Consider the following 22,550-nt stretch of genomic DNA (forward strand, 5'->3'; position numbering starts at 1 on the left):
ACAAAGAGTGCTGGGAAGACGGGACACCACGAGCGTAGCTCTCATCCTGTAACTACACTTAGGTAATTACACTTAGGTAATTACCTCAAACCTGTTAATTTGTGTTCCCTGATCACGGGGGAAAATAATAAAAAAATCGTAAGTGGCATATTTGGCCGCAATAGGGCGGAGAAGTCTGGCAAAAAACCAGCGTTTAATGTAATGAAACGCCATTTTCTGGGCGAGTCCTGGAGGCTCCCCGGAGCTTACTAGGCTGATAAGACTAGGATTGAGGGGCCTCGTAGCCTGGTGGATAGCGCAGGACTCGTAATTCTGTGGCGCGGGTTCGATTCCCGCACGAGGCAGAAACAAATGGGCAAAGTTTCTTTCACCCTGAATGCCCCTGTTACCTAGCAGTAAAATAGGTACCTGGGAGTTAGTCAGCTGTCACGAGCTGCTTCCTGGGGGTGGAAGCCTGGTCGAGGACCGGGCCGTGGGGACGCTAAGCCCCGAAATCATCTCAAGATATACCGTCACTGTGCATAAAATTCCATGAATATTTTCTTTGAATTTAATGTTAATAAATGTCATGTGATGGAATGTGGAACAGGAGAGCATAGACCCCATACAACCTATATATTATGTGAGAAATCTTTAAAGAATTCTGATAAAGAAAGAGATCTAGGTTCTAGATAGAAAACTATCACCTGAGGACCACATAAAGAATATTGTGCAAGGAGCCTATGCGATGCTTTCTAACTTCAGAATTGCATTTAAATACATGGATGGCAATATACTAAAGAAATTGTTCATGACTTTTGTTAGGCCAAAGCTAGAATATGCAGTTGTTGTGTGGTGCCCATATCTTAAGAAGCACATCAACAAACTGGAAAAGGTGCAAAGACATGCTACGAAGTGGCTCCCAGAACTGAAGGGCAAGAGCTACGAGGAGAGGTTGGAAGCATTAAACATGCCAAAACTAGAAGACAGAAGAAAAAGAGGTGATATGATCACTACATACAAAATAGTAACAGGAATTGATAAAATCGACAGGGAAGATTTCCTGAGACCTGGCACTTCAAGAACAAGAGGTCATAGATTTAAACTAGCTAAACACAGATGCCGAAGAAATATAAGAAAATTCACCTTCGCAAATAGAGTGGTAGACGGTTGGAACAAGTTAAGTGAGAAGGTGGTGGAGGCCAAGACCGTCAGTAGTTTCAAAGCGTTATATGACAAAGAGTGCTGGGAAGACGGGACACCACGAGCGTAGCACTCATCCTGTAACTACACTTAGGTAATTACACTTAGGTAATTACACACACACACACACACAGGTGACACCCCTAGGGTCAACACTTGCAGCAGAGGAGCTCCAGCATATTTCAACAATCCTAAGTATTGTAGTACAGGTTGATGGTAGTGAGTGGTGTCCCAGAGAACATAAAGGTATAGTGCTCTTGAAAAATAGGTGAGATAACAGGAAAGTGCTAAGGGAAGTGAAAAATCGGATGAGAAAAAGTTGCCCTAGTGTTTACAGTGCAGAGAAGAACATTCAAGATGGCCACTGGCAAGGGGAAAAACAAAACAGAGCTTGATTTTGAGGGATTCAATGAAGAAAGCATTGATATTAGCAGTCTACATAACAAGTTGGTAAATTTAGATACTATAGTGAACTCTCATGTAGAAATAATTAGTAAATTGAAAGAAAGTAATGACCATTTGAATAGCAAAGTTTCATGTCTTGAGGGTTTAGTGAAAGACTTGCGCAAGGATAAGAATCAATTGGAAACAAATTGCAAAGCCATGGAAGAAGAAAATAAACTCTTAAAAATAGCTTTGGAAGAAGTTAAAGTAAATTTAAACATAAATGACTACAATAGGTTAGGCAAGGAAATTCAACAGGAGAAACAGCTTTTGTCAGCACAGATGGAGGAAGTTACATAGGGAATAGAACAGTGCAAGAAAGATATGCAACTCACTTATGCACAAGTGGCCAAGGAGAAGGAAAAAATAGAAGAAGCAGTAAAGGAAGTCAAACACTGCAGCAACCAAGATAAAACAAACATTAGGCTGGAAGTGAGAAAAGAATTGGCATCTAACCCGAAGTTGGTGCAAAACACAGTTGATCGGAGTAAGTCCCTGATCATTTTTGGCTGCAAAGAAAAGGCGATAACATCTAGGTCAGAAAGAGCTGTAGAAGAAGCTAAAGTAGTAGATAAAATTGTTGGCCTCGTGGAAGGTCTTACAACCATAGAGAATGTGTGCGACTACAGGAGAATAGGCAGGTACGTAAAAGGGAAAGATCGACCTTTGAGGATCACCCTAAACAGTGCCAAACAGATGGAAGAAGTACTAAGGAATGCTAGAAAATTGCAAAGTGATGAGGATGGGAAAGGGTGGTCGTTAAGACGAGATTTTTCAAAAGAAGATAGAGAGAAGCTGAAACTGAACCTCGCCGAGGCAAAACATTTAAATGAGAGCAGGAATGAAGAAGAAATAAATTCTTTTTTCTACAAAGTGATAGGGGTAGGCAAACCAGTAAAGTGGTACATAAAGGCAAACCAACAAAATCAATAGAGAGAGGGGGAGTGAAGAATAAGGAGAGGGGGGAACAAGTTCCTGAAGATTGCATACACCAACATAGATGGAGTGAGATCGAAGATACTGGAGTTAAGTGATGTAATACAGCTGCAGACACCAGACATTGTTGCACTCACGGAGACAAAACTTGAAGATGTTATTTTAAATGAGGTCATATTCCCAAGGGGCTACTCAATTTGGAGATGGGACAGAAAAATTAGGAAAGGCGGTGGCGTTGCTGTGCTGGTAAAAGAACACCTAAAGGTGAATGAAATAATGACTGCCAATCCACAAGAAGTTGACATAATAGCACAAGAGATCTGCCATGAGGATGATAAACTAATGATGATAAATGCATATAGTCCACCGCCAAGCAGCACATGGTCAAAGGAGGAGCTAGATAGTAAACGTGAAGGTCTTATAACAATAATGAGAGAGATTATAGCGAGAGCGGATAACGATAGATCACGACTGTTGATAGTCGGTGACTTCAACTTGAAATCCATAGACTGGGAAGCATATGAAGCTAAAACAGAAGATTTTTGGACCTGTAAATTTGTAGACCTCATCCTGGAAACATTCTTGTATCAACATGTTAAACAAGCTACGAGGATGAGGGAAGGGGACGTTCCCTCCATGCTAGATTTGATATTTACCAGGAAGGAGGAAGAGATATTTGACATTCAGTACCTTCCTCCCTTGGGTAAAAGTGACCATGTCTTTTTGGGAATAAAGTATGCAATGCATTATAAGCTGGAAGAAAATAAGGAGGTTGAAGCAGTTGAAAAACCAGACTTCAGGAGAGGACATTATGGTGACCTTAGAAATTTTTTTAGTGAGTATAATTGGACAGACTTGATGCTAGGCAAGGAAGTGAATGAGATGTATGGCAAGTTTTGTGAAATATATGATAAAGGCACAAAAAAATTTATACCAAAACAGAGATGCAGAACTAGGAAACAGGATTGGTTCAATAGAAATTGCGAGAGGGCTAGAGACCGAAAGACACAAAAATGGAATCAATACAGGAAGAGGCCGAACCCCCAAACATACCAGCGATACAAAGATGCGAGAAACAACTACACGGCAGTGAGGAGAGAGGCAGAAAGAAATTTTGAAAAAGGGATTGCGGACAAATGTAAAACAGAACCAGGTCTATTCTATAAATTCATAAACAACAAATTGCAGGTAAAGGATAATATTCAGAGGTTGAAAATGGGAAATAGATTCACGGAAGATGAAAAGGAAATGTGTGAAACACTAAACGAAAAGTTCCAAAGTGTGTTTGTACAAAATGAAATCTTTAGGGAACCAGATACAATAAGAATTCCAGAGAACAACATAGAACACATAGAGGTGTCTAGAGACGAAGTGGAAAAAATGCTCAAGGAGCTCGGTAAGAACAAAGCAGCTGGCCCAGATGGCGTTTCACCATGGGTTCTGAGAGAATGTGCATCTGAGCTCAGCATTCCACTTCACCTGATCTTTCAGGCATCCCTGTGTACAGGAATCGTAGCAGACGGGTGGAAACAGGCTAACATAGTTCCAATCTACAAAAGTGGCAGCAGGGAAGACCCCCTCAATTATAGACCTGTATCATTGACAAGTGTAATAGTGAAAGTATTGGAAAAACTAATCAAAACTAAATGGGTAGAACACCTAGAGAGAAATGATATAATATCAGACAGACAGTATGGTTTTCGATCTGGAAGATCCTGTGTATCGAATTTACTCAGTTTCTATGATCGAGCCACAGAGATATTACAGGAAAGAGATGGTTGGGTTGACTGCATCTATCTGGACCTAAAAAAGGCTTTCGACAGAGTTCCACATAAGAGGTTGTTCTGGAAACTGGAAAATATTGGAGGGGTGACAGGTAAGCTTCTATCATGGATGAAAAATTTTCTGACTGATAGAAAAATGAGGGCAGTAATCAGAGGCAATGTATCAGAATGGAGAAATGTCACAAGTGGAGTACCACAGGGTTCAGTTCTTGCACCAGTGATGTTTATTGTGTACATAAATGATCTACCAGTTGGTATACAGAATTATATGAACATGTTTGCTGATGATGCTAAGATAATAGGAAGGATAAGAAATTTAGATGACTGTCATGCCCTTCAAGAAGACCTGGACAAAATAAGTATATGGAGCACCACTTGGCAAATGGAATTTAATGTTAATAAATGTCATGTTATGGAATGTGGAATAGGAGAACATAGACCCCACACAACCTATATATTATGTGAGAAATCTTTAAAGAATTCTGATAAAGAAAGAGATCTAGGAGTGGTTCTAGATAGAAAACTATCACCTGAGGACCACATAAAGAATATTGTGCAAGGAGCCTATGCTATGCTTTCTAACTTCAGAATTGCATTTAAATACATGGATGGCGATATACTAAAGAAATTGTTCATGACTTTTGTTAGGCCAAAGCTAGAATATGCAGCTGTTGTGTGGTGCCCATATCTTAAGAAGCACATCAACAAACTGGAAAAGGTGCAAAGACATGCTACTAAGTGGCTCCCAGAACTGAAGGGCAAGAGCTACGAGGAGAGGTTAGAAGCATTAAATATGCCAAAACTAGAAGACAGAAGAAAAAGAGGTGATATGATCACTACATACAAAATAGTTACAGGAATTGATAAAATCGACAGGGAAGACTTCCTGAGACCTGGAATTTCAAGAACAAGAGGTCATAGATTTAAACTAGCTAAACACAGATGCCGAAGAAATATAAGAAAATTCACCTTCGCAAATAGAGTGGTAGACGGTTGGAACAAGTTAAGTGAGAAGGTGGTGGAGGCCAAGACCGTCAGTAGTTTCAAAGCGTTATATGACAAAGAGTGCTGGGAAGACGGGACACCACGAGCGTAGCTCTCATCCTGTAACTACACTTAGGTAATTACACTTAGGTAATTACACACACACACACACACACACACACACACACACACACACACACACACACACACACACACACACACACACACACACACACACACACACACACACACACATGACGTGTGTGTGTGTGACAGGAAACGACAGGAGATGTGACAGGAAAACTAGGAAGGGAGGAGGAGTGGCTGTACTGGTGGAAAAACACCTGAAGGTAAAAGAGTTAATATTTGAAAACCCTCGAGATATTGACATAATGGCATTGCAGGTCTGGAATCAGGATGATAAGCTGATAATTGTAAATACCTTCAGCCCACCAGCAAGCAACACATGGACAAAGGAAGAACTGGATGACAAACGAGAGGGCCTCATAATGGTCATGAGAGATATTATTGTACAAGCAGATAAAGATAAATCACGACTGTTGATACTGGGGGACTTCAACTTTAGAGCAATAGACTGGGAGGCCTATGAAGCAAGAACGGAGGACTTTTGGACATGCAGATTTGTGAACCTCATTCTGGAGACATTCTTGTATCAACACATAAAGCAAGCCACAAGAATGAGGGAAGGAGATGTACCGTCAGTACTGGATCTAGTATTCACCAGGAAAGAAGAAGAGATTTTTGACATCCAGTACCTTCCTCCCTTGGGAAAGAGTGATCACGTCCTGTTAGACATTAAATATTCTTTAAGATATCATCTAGAAGAAAATGGGGACATTGAAACAGTTGATAAACTCAATTTAAGGAGAGGCAACTATGGGGAACTTCGAAATTTTTTTAATGAGTGTATTTGGACAGAATTGTTGCTAGGCAGGGAAGTAAATGAAATGTATGCCAAATTTTTAAAACTATACGAGGAAGGCACACAAACATTCATACCAAAACAGAGATGCAGGGCCAGAAAACAGGATTGGTTCGACAGAAATTGTGAGAGGGCAAGAGACCAAAAGACACAAAAATGGAATCGGTATAGGAAGAGGCCAAACCCCCAAACATACCAGCGATACAAAGATGCGAGAAACAACTATGCAGCAGTAAGGAGAGAGGCAGAAAGAAATTTTGAAAAAGGGATAGCAGATAAATGTAAAACAGAACCGGGCCTATTCTACAAATTCATAAACAACAAATTGCAGGTAAAGGATAATATCCAGAGGTTGAAAATGGGAAACAGATTCACGGAAAATGAAAAGGAAATGTGTGAAACATTAAATGAAAAGTTCCAAAGTGTGTTTGTACAAAATGAAATCTTCAGAGAACCAGACACAATGAAAATTCCAGAGAACAACATAGAGCGGATAGAGGTGTCTAGAGATGAAGTGGAAAATATGCTAAAGGAGCTCGGGAAGAACAAAGCAGCTGGCCCAGATGGCATTTCACCATGGGTTCTGAGAGAATGTGCATCTGAGCTCAGCATTCCACTTCACCTGATCTTTCAGGCATCCCTGTGTACAGGAATCGTAGCAGACGTGTGGAAACAGGCTAACATAGTTCCAATCTACAAAAGTGGCAGCAGGGAAGACCCCCTCAATTATAGACCTGTATCATTGACAAGTGTAATAGTGAAAGTATTGGAAAAGCTAATCAAAACTAAATGGGTAGAACACCTGGAGAGAAATGATATAATATCAGACAGACAGTATGGTTTTCGATTTGGAAGATCCTGTGTATCGAATTTACTCAGTTTCTATGATCGAGCCACAGAGATACTACAGGAAAGAGATGGTTGGGTTGACTGCATCTATCTGAACCTAAAAAAGGCTTTCGACAGAGTTCCACATAAGAGGTTGTTCTGGAAACTGGAAAATATTGGAGGGGTGACAGGTAAGCTTCTATCATGGATGAAAAATTTTCTGACTGATAGAAAAATGAGAAAAATGAGGGCAGTAATCAGAGGCAATGTATCGGAATGGAGAAATGTCACAAGTGGAGTACCACAGGGTTCAGTTCTTGCACCAGTGATGTATATTGTGTACATAAATGATCTACCAGTTGGTATACAGAATTATATGAACATGTTTGCTGATGATGCTAAGATAATAGGAAGGATAAGAAATTTAGATGATTGTCATGCCCTTCAAGAAGACCTGGACAAAATAAGTATATGGAGCACCACCTGGCAAATGGAATTTAATGTTAATAAATGTCATGTGATGGAATGTGGAACAGGAGAACATAGACCCCATACAACCTATATATTATGTGAGAAATCTTTAAAGAATTCTGATAAAGAAAGAGATCTAGGGGTGGTTCTAGATAGAAAACTATCACCTGAGGACCACATAAAGAATATTGTGCAAGGAGCCTATGCGATGCTTTCTAACTTCAGAATTGCATTTAAATGCATGGATGGCAATATACTAAAGAAATTGTTCATGACTTTTGTTAGGCCAAAGCTAGAATATGCAGTTGTTGTGTGGTGCCCATATCTTAAGAAGCACATCAACAAACTGGAAAAGGTGCAAAGACATGCAACGAAGTGGCTCCCAGAACTGAAGGGCAAGAGCTACGAGGAGAGGTTGGAAGCATTAAACATGCCATAACTAGAAGACAGAAGAAAAAGAGGTGATATGATCACTACATACAAAATAGTAACAGAAGTTGATAAAATTGACAGGGAAGATTTCCCGAGACCTGGCACTTCAAGAACAAGAGGTCATAGATTTAAACTAGCTAAACACAGATGCCGAAGAAATATAAGAAAATTCACCTTCGCAAATAGAGTGGTAGACGGTTGGAACAAGTTAAGTGAGAAGGTGGTGGAGGCCAAGACCGTCAGTAGTTTCAAAGCGTTATATGACAAAGAGTGCTGGGAAGACGGGACACCACGAGCGTAGCTCTCATCCTGTGACTACACTTAGGTAATTACACTTAGGTAATTACACACACACACACACACAACCCCCCCCCCTTACCTACCTACACCTCAAACCTGTTAATTTGTGTTCCCTGATATTTGGCCTATGTCACCCACAGGCATGCATATTATTTATATTTATATATATATATATATATATATATATATATATATATATATATATATATATATATATATATATATATATATATATATATATATATATATATATACATATACATATATACATACATACATACATACATACATACATACATACAGGCATACCTCAGTTTAAGAGTTTAATTGGTTCCTGGAGACGCCTCGTATTCCGAAAACTCGCATTCCGAAGCTAATTTCCCCATAAGAAATAAAGGGAAATGAATTAATCCGTTCCTGACTACCCCAAAAACCCCACATCAAACTAAATTTTTATACCTAATTCATCTAAATAAACCTACAAAACTATGTTCAAGTTATTACTTACCTTGCTGTTGAATGCTGTAGGCATATGGAAGATGGTGAGGAGGTGGGAGGAAGAGAGGAGTTACTGTTTGGAAGGGGAGTCCCCTTCCATTATCACATGAGGCAGTGAGGACTTCACTGGTATGCACACTCTGCACATTTTGCCTGCATACCACTAGGACTTGCTTGTTTTACTAAGAATTTATCTAATGACACTTGTTTTTCCCTACATTTTAACACTTGTCTGTAGTAAGACATCACATTATCATTTAAAAGGTCAATGCAACGGCCTGCTACAGCTTTATCTGGGTGAGTTTTTTCAACAAAACTTTGCAGTTCTTCCCATACTTCACACATTTTCTTAATCAAGAAGGGACATCCTCTACTGCATCTACTCACAGCTATTTTCTTAGGTTGAACCTTACCAATGGCTTTCTTGAGACCCATGGCAAGATATATAATGACAACTTTTATGCTCAAATGGCCAAAAAAACGATAAAAAACTGTAAATCCTTGTGAAGAATTCAGGTGGGATAGTCACTGGACACGAGACACTGGTAAACTGAGGACGCGATCGCCATGCCACCACGCGCCAGTCGGCCTGTACACGTATCAACAAACTCGCGTCCCGAGGTAACCCTCGCCTTCCGAGACATATTTTTGGAGTAAATCCTGCTCGTCTTCCGAAAAACTCGCATACAGGGACACTCGCATTCCGAGGTACCACTATATATATATATATATATATATATATATATATATATATATATATATATATATATATATATATATATATATATATATATATAATATATATATATAATATATATATATAATATATATATATATATATAATATATATATATAATATATATATAATATATATATATAATGTATGTATGTCGTACCTAATAGCCAGAACGCACTTCTCAGCCTACTATTCAAGGCCCGATTTGCCTAATAAGCCAAGTTTTCATGAATTAATGTTTTTTCGTCTACCTAACCTACCTAACCTAGCTTTTTTTGGCTACCTAACCTAACCTTACCTATAAATATAGGTTAGGTTAGGTTAGGTAGGGTTGGTTAGGTTCGGTCATATATCTACGTTAATTTTAACTCCAATAAAAAAAATTGACCTCATACATAGAGAAAAGGGTTGCTTTATCATTTCATAAGAAAAAAATTATAGTAAATATATTAATTCAGGAAAACTTGGCTTATTAGGCAAATCGGGCCTTGAATAGTAGGCTGAGAAGTGAGTTCTGGCTACTAGGTACGACATATATATATATATATATATATGTCGTACCTAGTTGCCAGAACTCACTTTTCAGCCTACTATTCAAGGCCCGATTTGCCTAATAAGCCAAGTTTTCCTGAATTAATATATTTACTATAATTTTTTTCTTATGAAATGATAAAGCAACCCTTTTCTCTATGTATGAGGTCAATTTTTTTTATTGGAGTTAAAATTAACGTAGATATATGACCGAACCTAACCAACCCTACCTAACCTAACCTAACCTATATTTATAGGTAAGGTTAGGTTAGGTAGCCAAAAAAAGCTAGGTTAGGTTAGGTTAGGTAGGTTAGGTAGACGAAAAAACATTAATTCATGAAAACTTGGCTTATTAGACACTTAGGTAATTACATATATACAGTGGAACCTCTATTAACGAGTGGCTCTATTAACGAGTTTTTCCAGTAACGAGCAAGCCACTCGCAGCAAATTTGTCTCTATTGACGAGCTCGTCTCTATTAACGAGTGAAACCACATGGCGCTTCCTAGCGTCTCGCGGGTTCTCGCAAATTCTCGGACGCCTCCGACGCCAGTGTTGTTGTTGTATCTCACACGACAAGCATCCCTCTGGATTTATTTGCGCTTTTCTCGTGTGTTTTTGTGGTTTGGTGACTGCAATTTGTAACGCACGATGTCGCCAAAGAAGCTGGTTGCTAAAGACAGTGTTGGCAAGGGGAAGAAAGCAACAATTACTGTTGAAGTGAAGAAGGAAATAATAGCAAAGCACGAGCGTGGTGTGCGTGTGGTTGATCTCGTCAGGGAGTATGGCAGGACCTCATCAACGATTTGTACCATTCTGAAGAGGAAGGAACAATTTAAGACGCTTGAGGTGGCTAAAGGAGTTACCAAGGTTAACAAGAAACGTCCACAAATCGTAGAAGAGGTTGAAAAGCTACTGCTAGTCTGGATGAATGAAAGGCAATTGCATGGCAATAGTGTCTCTGAAGCTCTTGTCTGTGCAAAGGCCAAGAAGTTGTATGTGGACCTTGTCAGGAAGACACCAGGTGCGTCGTCTGAAGAGGAGGAGATATTTAAGGCAAGCCGTGGATGGTTTGAGAAATTTAGGAAGAGAAGCGGTATCCACAGTGTTGTGCGACATGGGGAGGCTGCCAGCTCTGATAAAGCTGCTGCTGAGAAATTTGTACCAGAGTTCCAGGAATTTGTTGCTGAAAAGGAGTTCTTGCCCCAACAAGTTTTTAATTGTGACGAGACTGGCCTGTTTTGGAAGAAAATGACGAAGAGGACCTACATCACACAGGAGGAACAATCTTTGCCTGGCCACAAACCGATGAAGGATCGGCTTACTCTCGTCCTCTGCGCCAATGCAAGTGGCGATTGCAAGGTCAAGCCGCTGCTGGTCTACCACTCAGAAAATCCACGCGTGTTCAAGGCATGTAAAGTGTATAAGGCGCGACTGAATGTGATGTGGAGGTCCAATAAGAAATCCTGGGTCACGCGGATATTCTTCACTGAATGGATCAATGATGTTTTTGGCCCCTCAGTGAGGAAATATCTTGAAGAGAAACAGTTGCCACTCAAGGCCTTGCTTGTGCTTGATAATGCTCCTGCACATCCTCCACAGATGCGAGATGAATTGTATCCTGAAAATCAGTTCATCACCAAGTTCCTTCCTCCCAATACCACTCCACTCCTCCAACCTATGGACCAGAAAGTCATTGCAAACTTTAAGAAACTCTACATGAAGGCCTTGTTGGAGAGGTGTGTTGATGTGACCGACAATACAGGGCTGACCCTCAAAGAATTCTGGAAGAACCACTTTAATATCCTGGGTGCCTTACGTTTGATCGATAAGGCCTGGGAAGGAGTGACAAGGAGGACCCTTAACTCTGCTTGGCGTAACCTGTGGCCTGAGGGTGTCCCTGAGCGAGACTTTGAAGGTTTCGGTCCTGCACCTGCATCTGCATCTGCACCTGTGGAAGACCCGGAAGTGCATCTAATGGATGATATTGTTGCTCTGGGGCAAACTTTGGGTCTGGAGTTGGATGCTGCTGATGTGCAGGAGTTAGTGGAGGAGCACAGTGAGGAACTGACCACTGAGGAACTCCTGGAACTTCAGAAGGAGATTAATCAAGAGGAGGCACAAGAGTTCTCATCAGGGGAGGAGGAGGTACGGGAGGATGCTGCTGCCTCTTCAAGTGAGATCAGGGAAGTGTTAGGAATGTTTGAAAAGGTGACCGCATTCTTAGAAAAACATCACCCTGATCAAGCAGTGACAACCCGATGTGTGAACATGTTTAATGACAATTTACTGTCTCGTTTTAGGGACATCCTAAAACAAAGACAAAAGCAATTGTCAATAGAAAAGTTCTTTCCGAAAGTAGAGAAACAAAGAGCCAGTGATAGTGAACCACAACCCGGTCCCAGTGGGGTGAAAATCCCAAGAAGAGAGAGCCACCTGACTCAGAGGTGGATTCTCCTTCCACACCATAACCCCTCTCCTCCTTCTCACCTCCCCATCGTCTCCCTCAAGCCAGCAACGACTCTTCATAAGGTAAAGTAAATGTTAAAACAGTACAACAAAACATTTATAATTACATGTGCAGTATTATATTGACATTAAAAAATGTCATACAAGTATGGATGTTTTTGGGAGTGGAACGGATTAAATTTATTTCCTTTATTTTAAATGGGGAAATTTGTTTCCAAAGACGAGTTTTCCAGGTAACGAGCTTGGTGCTAGAACGGATTAAACTCGTTAATAGAGGTTCCACTGTATATATATATTATATATATATATATATATATATATATATATATATATATATATATATATATATATATATATATATATATATATGTCGTACCTAGTAGCCAGAACACACTTCTCGGCCTACTATGCAAGGCCTGATTTGCCTAATAAGCCAAGTTTTCCTGAATTAATATATTTTCTCTAATTTTTTTCTTATGAAATGATAAAGCTACCCATTTCATTATGAATGAGGTCAATTTATTTTTATTGGAGTTAAAATTAACGTAGATATATGACCGAACCTAACCAACCCTACCTAACCTAACCTAACCTATCTTTATAGGTTAGGTTCGGTGTGGTAGCCGAAAAAGTTAGGTTAGGTTAGGTTAGGTAGGTTAGGTAGTCGAAAAACCATTAATTCATCAAAACTTGGCTTATTAGGCAAATCGGGCCTTGCATAGTAGGCCGATAAGTGCGTTCTGGCTACTAGGTACGACATATATATATATATATATATATATATATATATATATGTCGTACCTAGTAGCCAGAACGCACTTATCGGCCTACTATGCAAGGCCCGATTTGCCTAATAAGCCAAGTTTTGATGAATTAATGGTTTTTCGACTACCTAACCTACCTAACCTAACCTAACCTAACTTTTTCGGCTACCACACCGAACCTAACCTATAAAGATAGGTTAGGTTAGGTTAGGTAGGGTTGGTTAGGTTCGGTCATATATCTACGTTAATTTTAACTCCAATAAAAATAAATTGACCTCATTCATAATGAAATGGGTAGCTTTATCATTTCATAAGAAAAAAATTAGAGAAAATATATTAATTCAGGAAAACTTGGCTTATTAGGCAAATCAGGCCTTGCATAGTAGGCCGAGAAGTGCGTTCTGGCTACTAGGTACGACATATATATATATATATATATATATATATATATATATATATATATATATATATATATATATATATATAAATAAATAATATGCATGCCTGTGGGTGACATAGGCCAAATATCCCAGAGCAGCTTGGGGATTAAGGACTCATCTGTGAGAACAGTTCAAGGTACTGTACCTCAATATCATAATCCTGGAGGAGTAGTAGTATCAATGAAAACATGATCGCTACATTTAAGGTACTGAGGGGAATAAACAAGATGGTTAAGGGCAGCCTTTTTAAATTGAGAGAAAATGAGGCAAGAGGACATAGGTGGAAGCTGGAAAAGTAAACAACTCGAAGAAATGTAAGGAAGTACTCATACCCTGTACTGTACCAATAGTCAATAAGTGGAATGTCAGTGAAGTTGATGAAGCCATCATCATCCACAAATAATATCCAGATATGACAATGCTAGTTACTGTTTGGTAGATACTGTTATTTAAGTATGCAAATGACAGTTATAATACACCTACATAAACAAAAATGAATGTAATACATTAGTTTTTATTCTTTGAGGTACACGTTTCTTTTTCACTCCTATGGGTACAGATATGTCCCTGTAACATTGAAGGAATGTACGTGCTGTATACAATATGTAATGTTCTCTTTATAAAAAATTACTTTATTATTTGTAGGAAAATACTGAACAATTCATTAGATATATTGTATAACAGGTGTCTACATTACAGGTAAATGCAATCAAAGTTAACTGCCAGCACTGTATTGTTCACTTGGAATGAGCTGAACAACCATTTAAACAGTTTGTTTGGCTTGACAAAGATATAAGGTGTTATTGCGACCAAACCACACATTAAAAGTAGCAAAAACGACCTCGTTTTAGTTCGTATTGGACCATTACCAAGTCGTCATTATCACACACGACTTGATAATGGTCCAGGACGGACCAAAATATCATTTTTTTACCATCTTCCGATATGTAGTTTGGTCATCATATCTTCAACCACGTTATTGTGACTCATCATCTGCATATGTAAGATTTTATTGTAAGCTATAGGTGTAACTGAAAATTTCCAATATTTTTACTAGTGTTGAATGTCCATGCTAGTCCAGTGTGTGGCCAAGAGCCTAAAACTTGCTAAAAACCCTCTGTAAATTGGCTTTAACCTTTCCAGACCCAAGAAAAGGATGGAAAGCTCGTTTTTGACTGTCAGCATGGACCAGTGGAGTGCAAGGCCAACATGGTTCATGCGTGCGTAACAAATATTGTTAAGGATGAGGGAAAGCAGTTAGCAATTGTTCACTGCATGATAGAGAAAAATGATATGCCATTGAAAATTGGGCAGAAGGTAAGTTTATCAATTTAATAGGCCTATGGAGGTTGTAACACTACCAAGTCTTTTAGTTGCATTTTGTTGACATCTAATCAAAGGCTATTTATTGCTAAATACCTTTAGATAAATTTTAAGATAAATTTTTTTGTTCAACAGAACAAAATATTATTTTCAGTTACCCTTTAATTTGTTGTTTTGTTTTCAGTTTTGTACAGCACTAGGTGGGATACCCGGCGGTGCCTGGGTCAATCCAAGCACCCCAGATCTGTCTTGTGTTTTCCTGTCTAGCTGTTTCTGTCTGCCCCTCTCTGTGTCTGTCTTTAACCCCCCATCTCTCTCCCTCTCTCTCTCTCTCTCTCTCTCTCTCATATCCCCCTCTCTCTCTCTCTTTCCCCCCTCTGTCATTTCCTCTCTCACCTCGCCTTTTTCCACACACACCTCTCCTTCAATGCATTTCCCCCAATCCTACCTTCCTCTTTCCCCTTCCCCCCTTCTCTTTCCTTCCTGTTCTCCATCACTCCAATATTCTCTACCTTCTCTTTTCTGTACTCCCATTCTCTCCCCCATTCCCATTATCTAATCCCACTCCCATTCTCTCTCCCCTTCCCATTTTCCCTACCACCTCATTTTCTCTTCCTCCCATTTTAATTCCCGATTCTCTACATCCTACACACACTTCCACATTCCATCCTATTCTCCTTCCCTCCTGCTCTCACTCATCTCTTCCTCCATCCCTCCTGTTCCCGAGTAATAATATTAATTCAGTTCATTGTTTTTGAGTAAATCCAGAAAATGTGCAGTATACTCTGCAGAAAACAGATCTGCAATTTAATTTCAAACTTCATGAAAGTTAAATTGGGGAATGGAAGGGGTGGAGTTACAGGTTAATATTTCTTAAAGTAGAGTATTTAACAAAGGTCGACCACGACCAGCCTATGTCAGCCTATGCCTACCAGAGAGTTGGCGTAAAGTTGGCGGGAGACCTACCAGAGAGTTGGAAGACAGCTAACGTAGTCCCAATCTACAAAAAAGGGAATAGGCAAGAGGCCTTAAATTACAGGCTGGAGTCTTAAACTTGTATACCTTGCAGGGTGATGGAGAAGATCGTGAGAAAAAGTCTGGTGGCACATCTGGAGAGAATGGACTTTGTAACATGTCACCAGCATGGGTTCAGGGAAGGCAAGTCATGTCTCATAAGTTTAATTGGATTCTATGACCAAGCAACAAGCATTAAGTAAGAAAGAGAAGGATGGGCAGACTGCATTTTCTGGGACTGTCAGAGTACAGTACCCCATGAGAGACTGTTGCATAAGTTGGAGAAACAAGCTGGAGTAACTAGTAGGGTGCTCCATTGGATAAGGGAGTACCTGAGCAACAGGAAGCAGAGAGTTACTGTGAGGGGTGAGACCTCAGACTGGTTTGTTGTCACCAGCGGAGTCCCGCAGGGTTCTGTACTCGGACCTATCCTGTTTCTGATATACGTGAATGATCTTCCAGAAGGTATAGACTCGTTCCTCTCAATGATTCCTGATGATGCTAAAATTATGAGAAGGATTAAGTCATAGGGGGACAACAAGAGGCTACAGCATGACCTGGACAGACGGAAGGAATGGTCCAACAAAGGGCTACTAGTTTAACTCGAGCAAGTGCAAAGTGAGGAAGCTAGGCGTAGGGAGCAGGATGCCAAACACAAGGTACCAGCTGGAAGAGGAAATCCTTCAGGAGTCAGGACGAGAGAAAGATCTTGGGGTTGATATCACACCAGACCTGTCCCCTGAAACCCACATCAAAAGGATAACATCAGCAGCATATGCAAGGCTGGCAAACATAAAAACTTTCTTCAGAAACCTATGTAAGGAATCATTCAGAACCTTGTATATCTCATATGTCAGACCAATACTGGAATATGTGGCTCCAGTGTGGAGTACACATCTAGTCAAACACAAAACGAAGTTAGAAAAGATTCAGAGGTAAGTATGCCACAAGGATAGTCCCTGTGCTAAGAGGAATGAGCGATGAGGAAAGATTACTGGAACTGTACCTCATGACACTGGAAGACAGAAGAGTTAGGGGAGATGTGATCACTACCTACAAAATTCTCAAGAGGAATTGACAGGGTAGATAAAGATAAACTGTTTAACACAGGTGGTGTGTGAACAAGGGGACACAGGTGCAAACCGAGTACCCAAATGAGCCACAGGGATGTTAGAAAGAACTTTTTCAGTGTCAGAGTTGTTAACAGATGGAATGCATTAGACAGTGATGTGGTGGAGGCTGACTCCATACACAGTTTCAAATGTAGATATGATAGAGCCCAGTAGGCTCAGGAATCTGTACATTAGTTGAGAGGTGGGACCAAAGGGCCAGAGCTCAACCCCCACAAACACAGCTAGGTGAGTACTGTAAAGTTGGGTTAGGCTAGCCTAAAGTGTCTGGCCTCCAACTTTGAACAGATATAGTCTCTCATATTGTTTATATAGTTTACAGTAGTGCCTCGAATGACGAATTTAATTCGTTCCAGCGCCGCCGTCGTCGTCATGTGAAACCGATGTCGTTCAAAACAAAGTTCCCCATTGAAAATAATTTAAATACAAATAATCCGTTCTACCACCGAAAAACATCAATATGATATTCAATGTTTTAAATAATGGAGCAGCCTATCTTACACTGAACAAACCTTTATGACATTTTTCTTTCTTCAAATTTGTTATTTTTTTTCATTTTTTGTATAGCAAAAGGTTTGTTCGGTGTTTGTCAGGTAGGCTGTTCCATGTTTCTTATAAACAAGAAAAAAATGAAGAATTTTGAAAAACAGAACAAATGTCAAAGGTTCGTTCTGTGTTTGGCAGGTGGGCTGCTCCATGTTTCTTAAATAAAATAAAAAATAAAAAAACAGTTGAAACAATTTGAAAAACGGACAAAAGCCATAAAGGTTCTTTCAGTGTTTGTCAGGTAGTCTGCTCCATTATGACAATCTTTCTATGTTTCAAATGTGTTCCATTTGTTTTGTATTTTTCATTTATTTCTCAATAATGGAGCAGCAGCCTACCTGCCCAACACCAAACAAACCTTTTTGACATTTGTTCTTTCGTTAAAAAAGTTCATTTCGTTTTTTTTACAAAAAGTCAATGCTTCACAACATTCCAGCATCAATAGCATCTTTAAACAAGGAAAAATAATTTATTTGCATCGTCGGAAGCGTCCGAGAATATGCGAGAAGCAGCCCCCGACCCCACCATGTGGTGTTGACGTTATTCAAATGAGCGGTCGCCTAACGAGACGAATTGTTGGCGATTGGGGCGTTCGTTACCCAAAATGGTCACCATTTGAGGCGGTCGTCACTCGAGGTTCTACTTTATATACTTAGACAGTTGATTAGAAATGTCTTAAATGACAAAAATGACACAACTCGACTAGAATACAATGCAAATCAATGTCTGGGAAATAAAGACCCATTTAAAAATTTTCTAAAATACCATCAAATTCCTTGGCAGTTATGATGTGTTGATTATATTTTGCAAATTGGAAACAACTACTACCTGGTATTAAGTTGCTAGAATCATATTTATAATTGTATAATGAAGACTCAAATTTCTTTTAATATACAGTACAATGTTTTTTGGGGGGAGCTCCTTGTGGCTCCCTGAAGCTATCTCACCGAGATGACTCCCTACTACTAGGTCACATTAGCCATGGAGTTCTTAGGACTACTGGGCACCAGAGCCAGAACCTGGTCCCATCAAAGAGGTGCAGGGAGCAGATGACTGTCAAACACCTCACCAGGGAAGGCATCCAGAAAATCAGTGAACCAAAACGGGCAACTGATGTGTGCCAAGGAGAGACGGGAGTCTCGCAACCTGTCTAATGAACTTCCTCAGCAATATTAACAAACGATCGAATCTCTCAATAACTAGCGTGAGAGCTCTGAACTACCCTACCTTCTCCAGTCAATTGGAAGGAGGGGAAGGGGCTCACCTCCTCCGGGGATCTGAGCTGTCAGTTCTTATGTTGATGCGATCACAACAAAACTGCTGTTGCCTCTGCTGTTTAGGCTACTCTGGTTTTTCAGCTAAGCATTTTTAGGTCTTTGCCCTTTGTGGCATTTCTGTGTACAGGGTATATGGTTACGTAGCATGAGCATTTAGTGTGCTTGGCCCGTGCACTGACAGAGTTCTCGTCTCTGGTGTTTTTGGGGTGTTGCTCCTTTAAAGGTCCTTCTTACTTGAGGCAGACCTCGCCTAGGGTGAGTCAGGGGTCTTGTGGTCCCCGTCTTCATCCAGGTTGGTAGCGACTTTGGCTAGTGGGGTACACTGGTAGCTTGCATGCTTAACATATACAGCACCCTGAATTCAACCTTGTCCATACCATATGATGCATGGGGTTCTTGCACACTTAACACTATCGCTCACCGGGCAGGTGCGTGGTCAACTTAGGGGTCATGCACCGAGCGTGCGGGTAAGCGCGCGGTGACACCTAAATGTGTATACTCGTTTCAGCTTTCTCACCTTAATTCTCGTGCTACGTCGCTCGTTTTGATATCATTGTGTTCGCAATTAAATTCCCTACAGGTGTGTATAAATATAATGTCCAAAAGCCTGGCGTGACTCTCAACAGCAAAGCCTAAATTCGGCAAAAGTTACCTGTGAGCGCACAAAATTGGTAAAATGTGCATACTCGTTTCAGTTTTCTCACCTTAATTCTTGTGCTGCGTCGTTCGTTTTGGTATCATTTATGTGTTCACAATTAAATTCCCTACAGGTGTGTATCAATATAATGTACAAAAGCCAGGCGTGCCTCCCCCGCAGGAAAGCCTAAAGTTACCTGTAAACGAGCACCAATTTGTACACCGCAACCTAATGTGTATACTTGTTCAGTTTGATAACATCAATTTTCGTGTTACGTCTTTCATTTTTGTATCAAATTGTTTGCAATAAAAAGGCGCGTATTTTAAAACTAGTCCCATAATAATAGAGCAATAACTGGAATTTTAACAAATATTTTAATTCTCTGCTCATAATCACAAAATTATTTATCTTTCCAGTGTTCTGACATAAATATTTTTGTTACATTTTTCAGTTTGGTATCAAATTGTTCGCAACATAAAGGCTCGCATTATAAAACTACTCCCAACATAATAGCACAATAAATAGAATTTTAACAAATATTTTAAAATTTTGACCAAAAACGTATTTACAATCTTTCAAGTGTTCGGACATCAAGTTTCATGTTACGTCTTTCATTTTGGTATCAAATTGTGTGCACTCTAATGGCTCTTATTTTGAAACTATCTCGAGGTCGATCGGATAAAAAATGAATTTTATACAAATACTTTTTGTAGTGGATGCAAGTCCGGTCCAAAGTTAGGACTCAGGAGAAAAATAATGGACGCGAGTCCTGTCCAAAGTTACCAATAGTGTTAAGTGGCTGGAGGTAGTGACTGTTTCAGGTGTTCCTGAGAGGAATTTCTTTTAAGTATCTCATTGACTGCTGTTTGCTCCTGGGTTTTAGACTTGGTGCAGTTCCATTCCTGTGTGCCCTTGTTATCAACAGTGCTCATGGTGGAGGACCTTCACTTTTCCTCACACTTGGTTTCTGTCATGCAGGTCCTGGTCCTCATTGATCTTAATTCTGATTGGCTCAGCTGCGATATTGAGGCGCTTGACTTGGGACAGCGAGCTGTCTGCATCCAAAGGTTATGAACAGTAAACTGGGTGAATTGGAGTTCAAACAAGGAACAAAACTCGCAGGGCTCCAGGTTGAAGGTGTCACCGGCCCAACAGGCAGCATGACGGAGGCACAACCATTGAGTATCTTCCTGAGACAAGGGGACAGAGCAACCTTCAAACTCGCACGAAGCGAGAGGGGGACCCTGGGGTCGCATCCATCGAACCAAAGAGCTCCCGCGGGGGTTTCCGATAGCCCTTAGTCGCATATCTCGCTAAAGGAAGCCTAGGCAGAGTACTGCTAACCGGCGCCAAAGATTACCAAGCAAACTTCTAAAGCTGAACCCCGGGATGTGTACATTCACAGGGGGCCTAGTGGAGGACAACCGAGATGGAAATGGGTGTGACTAAAACCAAGAGGCAGACCCCCCCACCAGGCAGGAACAAAAACAAAAGAAAAACCCCACAAGAGGACAACGTGCCCAGGTGGAACAGAGCCAGCCACAATGAGAGGTGAAAACTAGCTGCACAGCACCCTGCACTTCTACCAGTGACAAAACTACCCCCTACCCAGAGGCAAACAGTGGTGCATGAAATACCAAAGCTGGCTCCAAGGGCGGCCAATCTCCAAGCAGCAAAATACCCTGTGGAGGTAGACCCCCAAGGTGACTTGTGGAAGTTGGCCTAAACCCCAAATGGCAGTACTTACAGGGCACCTAGGGAAGAGGACCCTAGGCACATGCAGCCCGAGTACTTGTGAAATTTCTCCTGGCTTACGCACCACCTAGAAAATAGGACCACACCAAAAGGCACAGAACTGGAAAACACAGGAGTCAGAGGTGCACGACATTACCGGTTCACATTAGCCACAGAACTGGGATGTGGATAGCCGGCACGGGGGTCTGGGGCTCCCCCTTCCTCCTCCTGGGGAGGTGTGCAGACAGCAGCACTGTGACGTGGTAACGTCATGCTCGTTTTCATTTGGAGAGTTCTGTCCAGAAGTTTGACTCTCGGTAGTAATATTTTAACCAGAATAGGGGTTTGTTTTGGGGTGCTTACCTTTCTGGGTTCCTGACCCAATCGATGGCAGACATTGAATGGTTCCACTCACACAGGGGTTTCTATTAGCCATTGCTCTTCGTGCTTCTCTGAGGGAAGCCAGGTTCTGGCTCGTGGTCCCCGGTAGGCTTAGAACTCCATGTGCATTGACTGATGCTAGGGTCTAATACATTCTAATACAATCCTAATACAGGGGAGCCGGTCGGCCAAGCGGACAGCACACTGGACTTGTGATCCTGTGGTCCTGGGTTCGATCCCGGGTGCCGGCGAGAAACACTGGGCAGTTTCTTTCACCCTACGCCCCTGTTACCTAGCAGTAAAATAGGTACCTAGGTGTTAGTCAGCTGTCACGGGCTGCTTCCTGGGGGTGGAGGCCTGGTCGAGGACCGGGCCGCGGGGACACTAAAGCCCCGAGATCATCTCAAGATAACCTCAAGATATTCATACTAGCCGGATAGCTCCGAGGGAGCCTCCGGGTCTCACCCAGAAAATGGCGTTTCATTACATTCAACGCGGGTTTTTTAATGGTATAGAGCAAGTCAAAAAGCATCTTTTTTCTAGAACTTTAATAAAAATATACAAAAGCAAAATAATATTTTACCCACTTTTCTATCCTCGGAGAACAAAACCTAACAGAGGGTGGTGCAGTGAAAGGATTAACAATTAAGTATCATTATACTGTATTCATTAAGTACTTTCTTTGGAGTTATAAAGGATTGTTGACTCCTAATTCTTAAACTTCTTGGATCATAAACTACTCCTTCTTGTTCAGATAATAGTGCC

The 22,550-nt window shown here is 40.7% G+C and overlaps 1 protein-coding gene across 2 annotated transcripts in view; it reads left to right on the forward strand.

Moving 5' to 3' along the window:
* Positions 1-22,550, forward strand: part of LOC123749151 (gamma-interferon-inducible lysosomal thiol reductase) — a 124,591-nt gene that overhangs the window by 65,929 nt on the left and 36,112 nt on the right. For both annotated transcript variants that reach the window (XM_069323212.1, XM_069323211.1), the window contains exon 3: positions 14,887-15,060. In XM_069323212.1, the coding sequence (XP_069179313.1) occupies positions 14,887-15,060 (174 nt within the window). The remainder of the gene's footprint in view (positions 1-14,886; positions 15,061-22,550) is intronic.

This window comes from Procambarus clarkii, chromosome 12, assembly GCF_040958095.1.
Source record: "Procambarus clarkii isolate CNS0578487 chromosome 12, FALCON_Pclarkii_2.0, whole genome shotgun sequence".
NCBI lineage: Eukaryota > Metazoa > Arthropoda > Malacostraca > Decapoda > Cambaridae > Procambarus > Procambarus clarkii.